The sequence below is a fragment of the Lemur catta genome, chromosome 11, assembly GCF_020740605.2.
Source record: "Lemur catta isolate mLemCat1 chromosome 11, mLemCat1.pri, whole genome shotgun sequence".
Lineage (NCBI taxonomy): Eukaryota > Metazoa > Chordata > Mammalia > Primates > Lemuridae > Lemur > Lemur catta.
In genome coordinates this window covers 60,651,185-60,671,626 of record NC_059138.1, presented here as the reverse complement: position 1 = coordinate 60,671,626, position 20,442 = coordinate 60,651,185, and the positions used below count along the sequence as shown (strand labels likewise).

The window sequence follows — 20,442 nt, the reverse complement described above, 5'->3', positions numbered from 1 at the left end:
TAAGGAGGTGAAGTGCAAAGCATTAACAGTTTAGACTTTGTGCTCCATTAATTCCCACTGAAGCCCAGATCTGGCAATGAGACTTATTGGTTTTCAGATACAACAATACATATTGTTCGTGTCTGGTTGCTAATTGAAGAGAGACTCTTGATAATAGCAATTTTCAATTAACTCCAAATCTCTTAAATAGCCTATTACTTAAAGAAGAGTAAGTTGAGCATTTAATCAAAACATTGTGGTTAATTTTCATTTATCCTGGTTCACTTCCTAATTAGACTAGACACTAACATCTAATAAAAGGTAAATCTAATGTAACAACAAAGGAATTGGTGATTGTTGATAATCTGTGTAAATAGAATGCTAAATAGTGTGAAGTATTAGTGTCATTTGCCAACAACAGAGATGTTAGAAATATATTTATCTATTCCAGGTATCTGTTAGCATTCATATAATATAGTTATAATCTGTGTACTTCCAATACAAATTTGGGAGTGGTTTACAATAATAAATCTAAATGAATGAATGTGGTAATAAATGATACATATATGCATACATATATAAATGCAATTTATGCAGTTATATGAGAGTTAGGGAAGGGAGATATATGAAATTTTAAAAGCACTTTTATAGGATAACTATAGTAAGAGAAAACAAAAATTAGATTAATATATCTGAGCAGCTAATAGAAAACATGAAACATAATTTGTATTTAAAATCGGTGTGTGTGTGTTGTGCATATGTAGGTTTCTTCTTTCAGCTTCTGGTCAATGTTGAGAAGGCAAGTTTCTATAAAACAATTCAAGAGGGGCCAAAGTACTATGAACCAGATAAAATGTTTCTTTTGGCTAGAGGAAATTTTGGCTCCTAGAATATTATGCTTAGGTATAATAAGCTGTGCAAACAACTCACAGTTATTTTGTAAAGCACTAATGTATCATCAGAGTGACTTTTTGAAAAACACTGTTCATACTATTTATTTAGAATTTTTTTCTGATTCTTTTTGAAGAATAAGATAATTACATTTAAAAAATAAAAACATTCAAATGAATGATTCTGTTGCAAAATAAAATCAAATACTTGTGAGGATTCACAGCCACCTTCTCCTCTTTTTACTATTTAACACTTGTCTCTAAGTAGAAAAAGGGAAAAAGCTACAGGAGTGTATTCTTTCAAAAAATTCAATTAAAGCAACAAAAGAACTAGACTTCCCAAGAGTCTCCAGGTTTTAGTGAAACAAGACATTGGGGAGAGCTAGTGAAGGACTGAGAAAAGTGAAATGAGAGAGCACAAGGAAGCAAGGCAGGTTTGAAAGAATTTTAAAAGTGAGCTACTTCCTGGCATTTAACTGAGTAAGAGAAAAATGAGCAGTTTAATCAGTGCTGCTGGGAATCAAATTTTTGATTTTGACTATGCTTCTTATATTTTATATCATTCTTGGACTGGATAAAGCAGTACACTGCAAAAAATTTATTTCTGCTTCTCTAGATAGCCTTGGATCAAAATTGTCAGACGACACTTGTTTTATAGAACATGTACCTTAATCTGTTATTGGTGTTCAAACATGTGTCCCCTTGATTTGATTTTGTTATTTGTCCAACTTAGTGGCTGGTCAGGGGTGAAATCGGAACACTTGCTCTGAACTAAATTTCAAGTCCATTTTGTGATCATTTTCCTCTTAAAAGCAGAGAAATTGAGAACCACAACAACTTCATGAAAGAAGGAATAGCAGATGTTTCAAAAGTCACAGACTATTAATAAGGTTGAAAATGTGCCTACATTGCTACTGAGATGTATATTAAAATTAAGGGATTAGAAAACGTTATCTATTTAAAACTTTAGTATATAACAAAGGAAGTATCTCAAACCAGTAAATAAAGGAAAATTCATTCAATAAATAGTACTGTGACATTAGTAACATATAAGAATTTAGTGACAGAAAATTCCTTTTAAAAATTGGTTTAGAACCCTATTGTACACAGTAAAACACAATGAATACCTGTGAGATATTTTTAAAGTGATAAATAATGGAAGAAAATAGAAGAAACGTAAATATTATCTAATTTCTGGATAGATATCCTTCATTAAAATAATTAAGAAACTGGAGGAAATCACAGAAGATGAAATTATGTAATGTGATGGATAAAATACAGTGTGTGAAACCAGTCAGATCTGGATTCAGCCAATGTTCTTTTGCTTATTTCAGACAGACCACATTTACTATAATTATGCATTATCATTAGAAACTGGCAACTAAAAGATAGTCAAAAGAAAAAAATACATTCTTGTGCTATAGAGAAGATAGAGCTTGAAAACTGAAAGCCATTTATAAATAATAGAAAATAAGCACACTATATATCAAAATATAATACGACCTAATGGGTGCAGTGCGCACCATCTGGGGGATTGACATGCTTGAAGCTCTGACTCAGATGGGGCAAAGGCAATATATGTAACCTAAACACTTGTTACCCCCATAATATGCTGAAATAATAAATAAATAAATAAATAAAGTGCAGTATTTGACCAAAGCCATAATTTAGACATAAGTGAATTTATTAGTAAACTAGAATACTGGTGAGTTTTCTTAGCTGTGTGCATTACTGTCCACAACAGATAGTTTACAGCAGAAAGGGGTTTATTATTGGCAATAGACACAGTGCAGACTTTCTGGGAAAGCCAGGGAAACAAACTTGGATGCCATATAGCCAGAGGAAATACAGCTGGAGAATCGCCCAGTTTCGCAAGCAAGGGGAAAGCTCCAGCCGAGGTTCCAGGCATCTCCTCACCACTCACCATTCAGCACCACTAGAGCCAGAAGCTACAGTCCAGCTGGTGAAGAACCAAACACCTCTGTGGCTGCTTGTCTTCATGTCAGGATGATCATGACCCTTAGTTGCATGGCAGTTGTGTTCACATCCCTTCCAAGATTCAAACAGTTTCATTTGCCTTATGAAATCTAGGCCACATGTAGATACAGACTCCAAGGGAGCCAGAGATAATGTGGTCTTCTGAAGTACTAGAAGACATGCTCCAAGGAGATTGGAATAGAGTGGAGTAAGACAGTCTATGGTATTTGCCATCATCATTCCCTTCTGTTGGATATTCTGTATTTATAAGACATCAGTCCCAATCCTATATTTCAAATGTCAATACCAACAACATGCTGTTGAACTTTCACTTTCTCTTTTACAAATGAAAATATCACCTTCTCCCCAGTCTCATTAATCACTGCATTTCATCTCTTGTTGATATATATTTCTCCTCTAACTTGGCTATAATCCAAAATTTATGTAAATATACATTATATTATCTACCACCAATATGCTTTTTATAAAATATAAGGGGGGATAATGAGTAAAAATGAATGTAATGTAATTAATATAAATGGATGAATACATACATAATATTAATAGAACAAAAAAGAAAAGCTAGCATAGTCCCGGTTTCTGTAATCGGTCACAAGGTATGGTTGTGATGTAACTTAGTTCTTTCAGTGTGAATTCAGTTTTCCTTTAGCCTTCAGCTAGAATATCACCTAGTTAGTATTCTTTATCTAGTGGAGTGATCCAAAACCATAAGGCTCTGTTGATGGGAGCCTGTAGATCTGCCTTCCTAACACTGGCTCCCACTTTACTGAGAGACATCCTCCTTCTAGAGTAGCGACGCCATTTGCCCATGATGATCAGGACCACTCACCGCAGTCAACTGGGTAAATTACTCTTCCTCCCTTTTTTGCCAGTTGATTTAGTGGCATGAAGAACCACAAACAGCCTGTTGCCTGCCTCAACATTCAAGGCACAAGAAATATTGTCTCCAAGTGGAGGCATTCATCATTTGTGAACTATTAATAAAATTTCTAAAGGAGGATGTTCAGAGTCACGGGTATAGGCAGCCAAAATTTTTCAAAGGGATAATTAGAGGTAACTTCCTATCCTACCCTTTTATTCCTGGAAATATATCTTTTGGTTCTGGGGAACACAGAACCATATTTTTGCTGTTAGTTGTTAAAACATTCCAACTTCACTAATTATTTCCCAGCTTTCATCTTAAATGAAACTTTTTTTGATATTTTTATCTTTCCATAGGGTCACTTTCTTCTTGATGATGGGGACAGTGTTAAGGACAGTGGATTCTGTTATGGTCATCCCATTTCCTTCATTCATTTATAGTCAAATAAGTTCTCTACTCAGAAGCAATAGGATGCAATGTCTGTGAATAAGGCCTTGGATAAGGGTAGCACTGACAGAAGCATGGTAGACATGTTAGACAAATTTATAGCCAAAATAATTATACATTCCAGTGAGATCAAATTACAACCTTTTCCAGGATCAAAAGAATTCAGTGCTCAATCTACCGCTGATCATAGAACTGTTCCCCCAGAGTATGGTGCTGTGCCAGGGCTCAGAGTTATCCAGTGCCGATGATGAGAAAGACACTTAAAATAGTTGTATTCAGTTAACGTTGCTCAAGGAAAGTGCATGTTTTGGGCCCACGCATAACCTTCATCATTACCATGCTAGCTATTTCCATGAGTAAGCACTGAGGTGATTAGAGGAATAAACTAATAGATATCCATGGGATTGAAGGATGTGGTGCAGAAATAAAGAAAAGGGTTGACTTTGTACAAAAACCTGACAGCCCCTTTCGTGGTTCTCCCATCACTAAGGGTTCCACTGTGTCGTAACAGCCAAGTTCAGAGCTGCTAGCACTGAACTCTGAATAAGCTGAAAGTGCTTTGTATGTTTGTTTTGCTCTGGAATTCACTCAAGGATGACAGTTTACTTAGTAAATGGATCAGATCCAAACCGCTAAATGTGTGTATGTTTCTCTGAAATCGAAAGAGTTCCACAAAATGTTGTGTTTCTACCTTAGTGTTAGGAGAAATAAGGTATAGCAATTTGTCATTTACTTTGTATGTCATGTGCCCAAGATTGTGGGATACCCAGAAATCTCAATGTGGTGGGATTCCCCTGAATTTTTATTGAATCTACTTCCCACTTCTAACACTCAAATATTTTACCAAAGATTCTAGGGTACTTGCTACTCCCTGATTATAAGATCTTTATTGACATACTGCCATCTATAGAGATATCCTGTGGGCTAATAATGTGAACAAAATCCCTGCGGATGAAACTGTAGCAGAGACTTGATGTAGCCTGGAGGTAAGATAGTGAAACTGTCCTTCTTTCCTTACAATGTGAAAGCAAAGAGGAAATATAAAGTGTTAATTGGTTTATAAAATGATGTTCATCCTCACTAATAATTAAAGAAATGTAAAGTAAAACAACAAAGAGTGAACCACTTATCCTTCCAGCTTTAAAATAAAGTTTAATAACATCAAGTTTTGGTTAGGATATGATAAAATGGGACTCCTATACTACTGATCAGAATATAAATTTAGATTGCCATATTGGAGGATGATCTGGTGGTAGTACTGCTAAAATATACTATTTAAAATGTATGACCCAATAAAGTCACTTCTGATACTTTTCCCAGTGATACCTTGCATACATACATTTAAATAAATATGGATGTCTGTTTGAGGACGTTTGTTTTTGAAGATTTCCAGTGTATCTCTAGGAAATAAATGTAACTCAAAAAGAAATACCTGGACACCTGAGACATATTTTGATCCTCATACCCACTTCAGAAATATAAAAAGGAGTCAAAACACTAAGAAGGAAAGATTTGTGAAGTGATTTATTTGAAGAACTGCTGCTTTCTTCACCTGTAACTAATGAGGAGCCTTTCCATGGAACCTCTCTGCCTCCTGGCATCCAGGAACTTAGTGGGTGAGAGTTGGGCTGACTGCTTTGGTGATGGTAGTGCCAGCTGAGTTTTCTGTGCCCTGGGAGGCCTGAGCATAGGCCCTGAACTATGAGAGTCAGTTGTGGCAAAGGATGCTTCCTGCAGCCCCCCTTGAAGACCATGCTATGGAGAAAGAGAACAGCATTAGGGCATCCTGAGTACTGTTTAGTAGAGACACCAGGCGAGGTATGGAATCCCAACAGCAAGAGCCTGGAACCTTTCCTTCATGCAGTTGAGAATATAATAGTTAGTTTGGGGCTGGCGCAATGTCAGGAAGGATTCAAAGCTTCTTAGTGAACTCCAAGGTGGCAGCATTTCTAAAGCTAGAGGGCGAGTAGCAGCAATTCCATAAATTTGGTTAATTGTATGAATTTTGCTAATTGCTTAACATTTGTGGGTTTCAGTTACCTTCTCTTTCAGGGGAGAGGAAAATATAGATAGATAGATGGATGGATAGATAGACAGACAGATTTGTGCTCCTTTATGGTACTTTATGGCCAGTCATAGCAATGCATCCTGGATTAATCTACCACCTTCGACGCCCTCCTGTGTTTTTATATATTATTTTGATTCATAAAGTTTAAAGCCCAATAAATTATCTTATAATATTAAATCTATAAATTTATAATACAAATATATAAGTATAAATACAGTATTCACAGTAGCTTTTCTGGACAAATAATGAGGTTTAATGCCTAACAAACCATTAAATCAATGATGATGGGTATTATTAATATTAATAAAATTTATCATTAATATTTATTACTCTGTAAACATTTAATGTACAGTAATTATTTTCACAAGTAATATACTAGGTTTCTTGGCTTGGTACATAGTTATCCATTAATATGAGAATTAGTACGGTGTGAAAAATAGCCTTATTAATCAGTTATAATAGAATATGTAGCATGATAAAATATTAATAAAATACTATAACAGATCCTCCCTTCCCCAAATGAAAATCTATATATTTTAAAGTACTATCTGCATATGTTTAGTACATTGCTTTTCTCTTGTGAAGTAAAGATTGGATTCATTTATTTTATTGCACATTAAATGTTGATTTAGTTAGATCTTCCCTAACACTTAAAATAGATTTGCAATAAAAGAAAACTATACTTTAACTGAAAAAATATCTTTCTAAATTCTCATAGCTTTGACAAAATATGTACAACTGAGGTTGAAATGAGGTTCTTTCACATCTGTGATTATGAAAGTCCAAGTTATGCTTCAGTTTATAACTTGAAATTCTACAGGTCCTATAACATGTCAAATAGATATTTAAACAGGGAATATAGCCCATCTTTTTCTTTTTAATATCTCTTCAGCATCCTCTTCCATGTAATTCTGTAATTCAACTAAAGAGATTTCTATCATTAAAGAGAAATAACTTAGAAATTATGAATTACACATCTTGGAATATTGTGAAAACTATGATGAGATAAAAACATAGTCAACAATGGGCATTTTTCCATTAAGTTGAACAAATATTCTATCAGGAATTCCCATACAGTTGTAATGATTTTTCATTTTTCCTATTTATTGCAATTTATCTCAAGATGTTGATTATAAGTCCTATTTCTGAATTTCTTAGTTTCTTCCCTGAGCCTTTTGAAGCCTTTGAATATACATTATGGCATGGCAAACAGAATTACCTTCTTTTAAATAATTTAGTTTTCCTACTTCTTTAAGTGTAGAAAGAACTAAGCAAATTGTGTTCTTCATCCTACAGACTGCATATTTCAAGAATTTGTTAAAGAGTTATGGAGTAGAGGATAGGATGTTTTAAAGTACTGTTTCTCAAGAATCTTTTTATCTTCCAATTATAAGGCTCTTCTCCAGTCTTGTTACAAATAAAATACTCTTTATTAACTTCACCTGTAACATTGATGATATTTTCTTCCTGTTGGTTGTCATGTAGTTTATCAAATGAGTATATGTTCTATATTTCTTGTCCAGTATTGAGGCAAAATAAACAAATGAATAAATAAGACAAAGCTGCAATTTTAAGGAAATATAAAGTCCAATAGGGGAGTAAATAGCATTACACATGCAAACATTAGATAAGAACAAAAGACAGTAAATAATCAAGTGTCCTTTTCTATATAAGGGTAGATAACAATTTTAGGTTAAGGAGGAGTTTAGGTGGCTTCCAGAGAAGAAAGTTACTACTAAAAGTTAGATTAAAATATTTAAATTTGTTCATCTCATCCTTGCCATCATCTTCATACCAAACATTTGTAGGTATTAACCATTTTCAAATAGTTTTTATGTCACTTACTCACATGATTCTCACAGCCATGTTATAAAATGCAAAAGTGAAATGATGCTGTCCCTAATTTAGAGACATGGAGAGGGTCATTGACTTGCTCAGGATCATCTGAAGACAAGGCAGGTATGCAGGTCTTTTCAATCTCTTCAGGCCAATTCTTTTCTGCAACAGGTTAAAAAAATGGGCAGCATAATATTTAATTTAATAAAACTAAACATTGACTTCCTCCCAATGTTTTTAAGTAGATTACATAAGCTCTGCATGAACTGGGGTAAGAATCCAGGAGTACCATTCACTAAATTCCCTTCAGCCTCCCTTCCTGTGGCCACACTATATTGTCCAGATGGAGGTTCACCTAGACCCTGCTTCAATTCTTCCAGACCTTGTCCCTGTGTAGGCAGCTCTTTATATGTTAGGCAGCAATGATATTTAGGAATTCTTTCCTGTGTGAAACAGAATTCTGCCCCATTTAAATTTCACCTGAGCTAAACCAGCTCACCCCTCTTTATCAGCCCTGGTGATCCACTATTCTCAGACCAGCTCTGCCTCTTATCAAATGGGTTACTATTAAAGTAAGTCTCTCCAATTATGGCTGTGTCATTTGCTAACTCAAATTCAATATTTCACATTTCCCTTTATAAAATTCAGTATTCCATGAAAGCTTCGTGGGCTTAAGCAACTTTATGAAATATTTACATAGCTAAAGAGAAGGGGAGGGAATCAGCAGCTGTAAAGAAATGGAAGGATATACTCGGCATGCCACGTTGTCATCTTTGTGACATGACAGAGATGGTGTGAAGGACCTTGAAAGTCAGGAGTAAGAGTTCCAACTGGATTAAGTAAACTCTAAGCCAGACATTACAAATGGGATGGATATAAATATAAATATAAATTTGTCAAAAAGGTCATTGTGACAGAGCGATGTGAGATAATGTATTAAAGATGAGAGAAAAATGGCAGTTTAGCCTCCTAATCCTGTTATGAGATATAGAATACTTGATTCAGGGCTATAAAGTGGAAATGGAGATCATCAGATGATTTGGAAAGACGCTCTGTAGAAGGATTTATAAGAACTTGTTGGTAAATTACATAGGGGAGAGTTGACAATGAAGACTCAGCAGGGATAGGAAAGATGTGCAGCCAGTCAGTTTGAGGGGAAGACGTTGGATTCTGTTTGGGACCCATTATATTTGAGTTAAAGAGAAATAGGAATCATATCCATAGTTATTTTAGTGGCAGTCGTGGTTAGGGCTATTCATCTAAGGGAGTAAAAGTTTAGAGAAAACAGGAGACCAGAGAAATATCTTACAACTGGTGATCAGAAACAGGAAAAGGTGGCATTATTTTAGAATAGCTGCGTTGCTCTTTCTTACATTTTTATGAAATATGAATCACATTTTATGATTAGATTCTATGTTAATAGAGTAATCACCAGGACCTTCAGGTTGTCCAGTCCGTGGGGATTTGGCCAGGTCAGGTGACTGTTAACGGAATCCAATGTTCTAGTCAATATACAGAAGAATTTCCAATCATCATTACTGTCCTAAAGTGTTCTTGCCCTTCAGCCCTATCCCTTAATGCAGATACGTTAGACTTAGTTTCTCTCTCCCTTTCAGTTGCTGTAGAAGTTATGTGACAGTTAATCAATTTTTGAATTGATACTTGGTAATTCTCCTTTTAAATTATCGATACCTAAAATATCCCTTTGGTTACATTTTCCTACTCTTCTTATTTAGTTCAAGTTTTAAAGACAGTACTCTTACCGGCAAAAATTTCTTAATGCAAAAAAAAAAAATGCCTTTGATGAAAAGAATTGTTAAAATCAATCATGCCACTTAGCATCATTTCTAAAGTTCTGGTAGGTAGTTTTTACCCTGTCTCATAAAGCAATCTAGAGTTTTTCACTTGGGATGGATTTGGGATTGTGCCATGAATTTTCACCATGGTTCACTGCCTGGAACAGCATGGGTGATAAGGAAGCAGCTGCATGCAAGCATTCACTGTGTGAAAGGATAGAAAATCAATGTACTGACTCTTTCAGGGAGGCCTCATTGCTGTAGCAGTTTATCCCATTACTAAATACACGTCATGCTGATAGCCCCACATTCAGCTGCTGACCAGCAACATGGCCCTCAGCTTTAATAGGGAGCATATGATCACTCCAGCTGGCAGGTGACACCGCTTGGCAATGTTCCCCAGCAGCTCAACAAAAGATTTTCAAATATCAAAGCATAGAGAAAGACCTCTATGTTTATAAAGATAATGGTTTTAATGTGCATTCATTTTGCTTCACAAGAATTATTGCTTGTAACTTGCTGAATTCTGTGAAGGAAAGGTCATACTTAGAGATTAAAATTCACTCAGAGAATTTGTAGAATTATAATTCAAATTGATAAGTAAATAGTAAATTACAGGAAATTTGGTTTTGTGTTTAAGAAAGGAGTGCAACTTGAACATCATTAAAAGTGGAAGAAGTTTTTTTAAAAGATTCGATCAGGAAAATACAAGCTAATCAGAATTTAGATGAAAACTTAAGAGTTACACAATTTTTTGAAGAAAAGGACTTTACTGGCCTTTAGTAAAATGTAATTTCACCATATGGAAAAGCTGTAGTACAAAGTGAACACTACCTTGAGTCATCCACCTCAAGAGCGGCAGTTTAGGAATGTCTTGGGTCTCTTGACTATGAGCACAGCATTCAGCATTTTCTATCTTGCTACAAGTTGAGAACTCAGAAAAACTGGAAAATCCTTCTAGACCATTCATTAGTATTGAAAAAGCAAACAGTAGATTAGTAGGAAAATATATTTCCTCCCAGCATTATATTCTACTACTAAATGTTTTAGAATTTTATTATTTTAGAATTTTAAAATTAAATCCATTTACATGTAAGCATAAGAGACTGTAGACCTGACTGTCAGTTGGCTGGTAGCTATCTTAGTATACATGAAAAACAAATCTACCTCAAAAAGCATGTCATTTTTTTTCCTCAATAAGTCAATAGATTTACACTAATACTCTGTATGTGGTGTAAGTCTCATTACCTTTTTATTTTGCTGGCCATGATTAGAACAACCATTTTTATTCTTAGGACAAATTTCCTAAACAAATTAAATGTGTGAGTGACCATGCATGCTGTCATAACAAAGTATACAAGCCTACAAATGTATTTTGCACTACACAAACAAAATGAATATTTTAATCTCTGAACACCAAACTGTGTTTGTTCATATTACAAATATTGAGGAGGCTTGTTAATATTATGAAAGGATTTCAGGTAATAACCTTTATATAGATAATCCTCCTAGAACCTAGATAGAGCTGTTGAATTCATTTGCATCTTTTCATGAAGAAAACACATCCTTTAATTCGACAAGACTACTATAAATGACTATTACAGACTAATTCTACAGGGAGTAAAAATGACATATTGCTGTGGATCTTGTTTAGTGATAATATATTCTTAAGTGCCAAAATGATTTATATTTCTGGAAAGTCTTATGAGCTCACCACAGTATAATAAGCCTCATGAAGGAGGTAGGGAGTGACTGGGTTTGGGAGGGTCAAACAGATGAGTTGGCTCATCAGTCATCCAGCGCTACCAGTGCAGAGCTTCTCAAGTTATTTGAGGTGAAGGGCCAGATTTTTGGTTGGTTGTTTTTATTTTTGTTTTTGTTTGATTTCCTACTGATCCAATAACATGGCCCCACTGTGCATGTCTAGAATGCAGTTCATGCCACATGCCTCTCACCATGGAATCCAACATTTAACAAAACTGGTCTATATCCTGTTCATTGGGTTGAGTCCACCAATCACACACTTGCATGTTGCAACAACTTCAAATTGCTGTAAAATTGCCTCAGTACTTATTCTCAATTCCTGTTCTTAGCTCATTGCACACCCCAAAAAAACAGTTGCCCTCATCCATGGATCACCTTTTGACTAGCACCATACTAGTAGGACTTCCGGAACTGAAAAACCAGAAAACTGAAATTGTTATTTCCTAAAGTTGCTTGCAGCCAGGTGTCTGGATGTGATATAGAGTCCAACAATTACATGCATTAGAGCTGGGCTTGGATTCTGAACCGAGGTCAATAGGGAGAGGCAACAAAGCTTCCTGTAGCCACAGAAACAGCTTTATGAATCAGGAAAATGACAGTATGATTCTGAGGGCTGGAAGTTGTTCTGGAAACTTGGCTTAGGGCTTTCTCCTTCAGCCTCTCCAATTATTTGGTAATAATACCTGGTGATGAATCCTATCTGTGTGATTACTCAGTTTATATTGTCTGTAAGAATTAGGGCTACATTGGTAATGATTAATTTGCCAATTGTAAATACTGCATAGCTTATATTTTTGGAGTGTTTGGAGTGCTTGGGGAAGTTAGCTCTAGACCAGCGTTTCCCAAAGTTTATTGTGCATATGGATCTTCTGGGGATGTTATTAAAATATAGATTATGATTCAGTAGTGTGGAGTGGGGATCTGAGATTCTGCATGTCTAACAAGCTCCTAGTTAATTATGATGGTGTTGGGCTGCAGCCCAAAGTTTGATTAGCAAAACTCTAGATTAGACTAAACCTCCAGGAACAATTTCCAGCTCCAGAGCCCCAGACTACTGATGTTATACTTCAGCAAAATGATGAGAAATTATTGTGATCACTTTCATCATTTCCTTTGGATTAGAAACAGTGGGCCTATGATGACATCCAACATGCAAACCTAACTTCCTTTTTCTTTTCCTTTTTTTGCCTTATCAGGAAGAAAAGTTGAAAAATATTTTTTCATGTATCTGTATCTATCTATGGAGAGATATATTATACAGATACATAAATAGATATATACATAGAGAGAGAGGGAGGAGAAAGGAGAGAGAAATTAAAGAAGTCTCTTCTAAGCAAAGAAGTTTCAAACATGATTTATAGGAGACATTTTTTGCCACTTCAGTGAAGATACGCAGCCTACCCATTTCTAAGGGACACATATTTCTCACCAATGGCTTATAACATCATATTTGTAGCCTATTAATTTTATCTGCTTCCTTTGAGAAGGAAAATTATCGCATGGTGCTGTTTAGGGGAGCATTGATTCAGGGGATATTTAGAGACTTTTCCTAGGGATTATCCATACCACCAAGATCCCAAGAGATTTTGCCTCCAAAAGGCAAAGAAGATGGTGAGGGGAGATGAGATTTTAGATGGCAAATAGTGGAGGCAAAAGTGGGCCTCTAGAACTGGGCTACCTTTCTCTGGAGACAGTGAGGAGAGGGGAAAGAACTGCAGGCTGTTGGGAGAGCAGGATGAGAGTTAATTTTGGGGAAGTGACAACATAAGAGGGAAGCAGAAGGAGTAACAGGTTATGGGAGACTTGATGACCAGATGGGAAAGTTTAGATGTGATCTGGAGCAAACGAGGATCTTGAGAGTTTCTGTTTCAGAAGCTAAAGAATGATAATGATGTTTTGGGAGATTAAATAGGCAACCTTCAGAAAAAAGGTATATTTTCACAGATGTTATAATCATCTTTAAATGGGCTACAGAAATAATTTTAGGAAAAGAGATTTGCAATGGTATTCTATTTTTGTGTAGAATAACCTGGATGAACCAAAATGAAAAACAATAGTTTTAATTTATCAGTTTTAATCTTGGCCTTGGAAAAAAAGTTAAATATATTAAATAATCAGAGTTTTCAGGGATATCCTGCTCTGTCATTCTTTTTTTTTTGTTTTTGTTTTTTTGGAGACAGAGTCTTACTCTGTTGCCCAGGCTAGCGTGCCATGGCATCAGCCTAGCTCACAGCGACCTCAAACTCCTGGGCTTAAGCGATCCTTCTGCCTCAGCCTCCTGAATAGCTGGGACTACAGGCATGCGCCACCATGCCTGGCTAATTTTTTTCTATATATTTTTAGTTGTCCAGCTAATTTCTTTCTATTTTTTAGTAGAGACGGAGTCTCGCTCTTGCTCAGACTGGTCTTGAACTCCTGAGCTCAAACGATCCGCCCGCCTCGGCCTCCCAGAGCGCTAGGATTACAGGCGTGAGCGACTATGCCCTGCTTGTCATTTCTTGAGGAAGTCTTTAAACATGAATATTAAACTTTGTGCTCTACTAATTTGTTTTTTTCAATATTTATCTAGTTACTCTTTATCTGATAAAAGGTGTACTAAGTAACACATGTTTCTGTCTCATAACCAAGCTTTTGTTCTGTTCAGTCTTAGCCATGGGGCTATCCATTCAATGCCACATAAATGAAAAGGAAGGTGTCGTAATGACCATCACGTCCTCTACCAGGCCACCCTTGCGGAAGCAGAGCTCACCCACACCTTTGACATCCAGAAGGGCATATTCTCATGAATCAAAATGTAAAGTTCCCCTAAGCTCTACAATGTCAACTTTTTGTGTGGCCAGAATAAAGCAGAGAATGACAGAAGATGGCAGCTGAATAATTTCATAACCATGGATGATCTGGTGACCTAATTTAGTCTCAGCAAACATCACAAAATGAAAGTAATAAACATTACAGTGCTCAGGGGCCCACCAAGGTCCTCTGTAAGACCACGTGTGAATGATGAAGGCCGAAAATGATCCCCTGCTCCCGTAGCCTTGGCTTTGAACTCTAATATGCTTGTGATTTCTAAAGGTATATTTGCCTCCAGTGCTTTCAAGTAATGCTGGCCCTTAATTCTGGGTCTGCCTACTGGACATTTCTGCTTACTGGATTATGTCCTGGATATATCCATATTAATGCTGAACTCACTTATCAATTGCAAGAAATTTGCTTTTCATTCTGTGTTCTCCATTTCAAAGAATTGCAATGCTGCTTACCAGATTGCCAAAGCTAGAAACTTGTAGGTTATTCAGTGATTTCTTTCTCTCATTTTAACTCCTTGAATTATCCACCAGCTCTTATAGTTTCTACACCCTCTTTTCGTGTAGTTTATAACTGTTTTTAGTTTCTACTACTACTCCCTTTGTTGACACCCTCATAAACCTCATAAACTAAATCCCAGAGCTGCTACTTTCTAGCTGTACGATTTGGAGGAGACGTTCAGATTCCATTTCCTCCTCTGTAAAAATAAATCATGCCTCAATAAAGCTGAAAAAAAGGCACATATGTTTTAAAAAAGATTGTGACATTAAAGAAAGCTTTAATGATTGAAAACATGTTTTTTTTTAAAAAAGGATGCATTTAGAGAATGCCTGAATGAACTATTAAAAAATAAATATTAATAAATGTATAGATAGAGTAGATCTCTGCTTACAAAGTAGTTTTGAGGATTACGTGAGATATTCTAGGCAAAACTCAACATAGCACTTGGTTCCTTGTAGACATTCAGTGGTGGATAACCCCACATTCATCCTCATGCTTTGCTCAGCTTGACTATTTCCTAAGCAAGATCTTGGGAAAATTTCTTAACCTCCCTGTGCCTAGCTTTCTCACCTGTAAAGTTGAAATGGCAATAATAGCTACTTCATAAATTTTTTCTGAGGTTTAAATAATTTAATACATTTTATACATGTAAAAATTAGAACAGTGTCTGACTCATAGTAAGCATTCAATATATATTTATTATAAATATTAATGTTATCAAAATCCTGAGAATCATCTTGTCTTTCATCCTGACCCTAATAATCTATTCTCCTGCCTCACCATCAGAATCTACATAAAATACAAATATCATCGTTTTCTTTTTGTTCCACATCTTTCAATGACATTTTCACCTATAGGAGGTCTTATTCTGGACCTGCATAATAACCTGGGATCTGACCTAGCTCTTCAATTTCCATTCATATTTCCACTGCTCACCCCAAACTCTCCATATTGAGGCCAGAGGGAAAGCTATTTTCCCCCATCCCCCAACAATCAAACAACCACCAACAAAAAAATCTATTTTATCTCATAGCTCCATTAATTACCTTCATCTCAACCTGACAAATTCTAATATGTAGTTTAAAATTTACCATAGTAATTTACTACTTCATGTAACTTTCTGTGCCTTCCCTAGAAGAATTATGTGCTTCCAACTTAATTACTGTAATCTTGTCTTTGTACTCTGAAGCCCAAAATTAAGTAAAGTTAATGCATATTTGGTAAAAGGTTTGGGGAAAGACAAACTATATATATATATGTATATGCATACACATATACACATGCATATATACATATGTAAAAAACTACATAATTATATAAGTTAATATTGCTCTTGTGTCTATGCTACTAATTTCTCATATTTAGGACCTGTGTGATAATTGTTAACACTTATGAGGAAAATGCTGTTTTGGCTTTTCCGTAATTACTAAGGTCTCCTTAGAACAAGCAGCACATTTGCAAAGTTCATAGATGGTACAAAGCCTCAGTCTATGAAAGGGTGGTACTAGTTGATTGACAATGTATCAGTAACTTTGGCATTGGCTTCAGCTAAAAAAGTTGCTCTAACAAACTGATGTTTATAGCCAATTTAGATTGTGAGAAGTAAGGAAGAGTGATTAAGAAAATGAGCTCTGCTTTCAGAAAATCCAAGTTCAAATTCCAGTCAACTACTTACCTGCTGTATGATCTTTTCCATGTTTCTTAATCTCAGGGAGGCTGCCTCCCTATGAAGTGAAACTAACAGTGATATCCATATAAAAGGACTCCTGAGAGTATTAACTGAAGTAATATGAGTTACGTTTTAAACTTAGGCTCTACCAAACATTCAAATTCACAAGACTCAGAAGGCTGCTGTAAGCCATGCTTGGCATCACTCTGCTTAAAAAAATACAGAACAGGAACCAGAACTTGTTGTTATTGTAGGATCAGACATTCCTCATCTGGTGGGCATTCTAGATATCCATGCAGTACAGGTCAGAAGCAAGAAGATGAGTTCCACATCAGATAGGTCCAGGAACTACCCCTGGTTTAAAAGTTTTGTTTCCCACAAGAGCTGATATCTCTTGAAGGGATCCCGTAGTCATAGCCTCCAAGGTCACCACAAGAGACAAGTCCTATTCTAGGAGTTGACACATGCAAGGAAGCCCAAAGCTGTGGCTGCTTAGCAGGTATTTATAGTTTCCCCAGTGCAGGTAAAATTTATCTAAAGGCATCATTTTAACACAAATAATATGACCTAGTAACATAGTTGACATTCCAACTTTCATCAGGTTATCAGGGTAACTAACTGGAGGCAGTTAACCAATGGTCACATTCTCTACAAAAAGCTGAAAGGAATTGTTAATCCTTTGCCTGCACATAGAATATGAACTTAGTAAGTATTAGAAAAGGGATAATACATTCATATGTATATGAAAATAATATTAGGAAGGATAAAATAATGTATCTAAAGGAAATGAAATATTTAGCATTTTGTAAGAAGGGAGTTACAGAAGGCATCATTCAGTCATTATTTTGCCTGATTTTCATGGGTAAACTCATAAGTGTAAGAGTGAAAACTTGATCATCACAGAGAAAGTTTTGCTCCATGGGTAGTAAGTATGTCACTACATTGCATTTGAGTAGAAATGGGATTTTGGTGCTCTCTGTTGATGTAGGGAAAACTAAGTTGATTCACAGAGCCCTTTTACCACCAGTCTCAGATGATCTTCTTCCCAGACCTCTCAAGTCTGACAAATTTACCGTGATGCTTTGAGCTGTAATTGTCTCTTAGGAATGCAATTTCTGTACACATGCCAGAAGGATTAAGAAGATTGAATGTGAATTGTACATTAAAATGGACCAGCCTCTCTCTATGGTTGATTGCCACAGTTAAATAGAGCACCTGAATGATGAGACAGAATTATCAGTACATTTTCCCATTAGACCAAATGGCTTTTCATGGCTAAAGCTGCCTGTGCCTTGTAAATATGCACTATTGGTTGTTGCGAATGGGCATGAGTTCAACTAAGAATTAACACAAGCCCATCCAATTCCAGGAAAACACTTCAAAGTGGATGTGCCCTTAGTCATTGACATCCATAACATCATCTTCACCTTTATATGTTGACATTACAATTTAGAATCCAACATTCCTTTAGTTCAAGTAGGAATAGATAAAATTTGAACATAAAAACTTTACTGATAAAACACATATTGGAGATATATTTAGAGGATAGCTCTGCAGTCTGTGGGTATATAGACGTATATTTCTAATGCTTATGATATAGTTAATTAGGATACTCACATATTGTGTATAATGTCATGAATGGAAAAGTGGATTTATTTGAATAAGCATGGATTATAATTGTAAGTTTCATCTAAAGTTTCAAGTGATGTTAAAAATAATGCTAAGGCACATTACTTTTTCTATTCAAAACAGTATTGTATTAAGTTATCTAGGCAAGTTTATTTAAATCACTAAACAGAATGGAAATTAGCATATGTTAACAGTTCTTGGTTTCTCATTTTCTAAATTAAAATAAATCTGGAATGAGTAAAATGAACAATATGGTAAACTTAGCTTCAGCTAATTTTGCTTAATCTCCTTTATTTTCTCTTTCCTATAGAAAACAAGAGGAAATGCAAATGTTACTTTTGAGGCTAACTACTTTCGCACATCATAAATGTTGATATATTTTCAATGAAATTGGAATCACAACTCCAAGTAAAAATAAAAATGCGCAAGCTGATTGCACTCTGGAGTGGAGAAGACAACTTTCATAGCTGCCTGCGAGTTTATAATGAAATTATCAATGCTCTTTTGCAGCTTTTGCCAGCAAGAGAAGCTGCCAATGACCTTCCAGTCCTGTGTGATCACCAAAGAGTGCCAGGTTTCTGAGTGGTCAGAATGGAGCTCGTGCTCAAAAACATGTCATGATACGGCATCGCCTACAGGCACTCGTGTAAGGACACGTTCCATCAGGCAGTTTCCTATTGGTGGTGAAAAGGAGTGTCCAGAACTTGAGGAAAAAGAACCCTGTTTGTCTCAAGGAGATGGCGTTGCCCCCTGTGCCACGTGAGTAAATAAAGAAGGGTGCAGTGTCTGCCCAAATTGCTTTTGTTCAGCTATTTGATTTCAACTGGACAGTATGTTGAGAAATAATGATTTTTACACATTCTAAGTGGAAAAATATCTCTTTACAAACACTATTTTAAAAAAAATACACACACACATACACACAGGTTTTACAGAATAAAAGTGTCTTTAAAAAGGTCTATTTCCAAATCTCCATGAAGGCTAGAATTTTAGCAGCAAATCTATGTTTATGTGTTTTCAATGATACATAACAGGCAAACTTTTTCTGTAAAGGGGCAGATAGTTGATACATGCAGCCTTGCAGGCCGTATATGTCTCTGTTTCAGTGACTCAACACCTCCATTGGAGCTATAGACAATACATAAACAGATGAGTGTGGGTGTTTTCCATTAAAACTTTATTTACAAAAACAGGGTGACAGGTTGATTTGGTCCTTAGACCACAGCTTGTCAACCTCCAGTTTATCAGGTAAAATAAACTTTCATAAAATAAGTTTCTGTTATCTATTAAAATTTAGTACTGTATATAACAAATCCTGTCCAATAGAATAAAATAGGGTGGGGGGAGGGGATGGGTGTATACCTACATGATGAGTGCGATGTGCACTGTCTGGGGAATGGACACGCTTGAAGCTCTGACCCAGGGGGATGGGGGGGGCATGGGCAATATATATAACCTAAACTTTTGTACCCCCATAATAAGCTGAAAAAAAAAAGAATAAACTACTACATCAAAATAATAAAACTGTAAGGTCTTTAAAGACAAAGATTGTGCTTATTAATCTTGGGTTTTTGTTTTTGGAATTTTTTTTTGCTTGTTTTGTTTTATTTTTTTGTTGTATCATTAGCATAAATCATAAGGCCTGGCACACAATAAATGTCCAATAAATGTGTGTTGAATTTAGATTAAATAAGACCAGTTCTGCAATATTTGGCAGTATAATGGTATTCTTTTTGTCCTTAAAAATATCATTTCCAAGATATTATTGTGAATTACCTTGTCAATAACAACATTTCAGTTTATTCAGAATGTAGAATATTTATCAAGTAAATATTAGTTTCTTAACAGAGATGATCACCTCTGGAATATTCCAAACATTTAAAGAACATGAATACAGCTTGAACTTTGTGAACCAATGAGGAGGCAAATTAGTACTACTACTATTACTAGTAACAATAACCAACAAAAGTAGTGATGATTTATGAGATCTTCAATTTGGCAGCACTTTGGACTCATCCATTATCCTTTGATGTAACAAGTGACTGAAAATTCCACAGAGAATTTCCTTCCAATATCTCTCCTTCCTCACCATATAATAAACCCAAGGAAGTTGCCAGGATTTCCAATGTTTTCTCTCCTACAAATTTCTTCTATTTTTGTCTCAAGCTAGGTGTTTTGTTCTTTATCTTCAACCACCATTA

The 20,442-nt window shown here is 35.6% G+C and overlaps 1 protein-coding gene across 1 annotated transcript in view; it reads left to right on the top strand.

Moving 5' to 3' along the window:
- Positions 1–20,442, top strand: part of THSD7A (thrombospondin type 1 domain containing 7A) — a 226,359-nt gene that overhangs the window by 28,052 nt on the left and 177,865 nt on the right. The window contains 1 exon segment of the mRNA XM_045564151.1: positions 18,752–19,000. Coding sequence (XP_045420107.1) covers positions 18,752–19,000 — 249 coding nt within the window.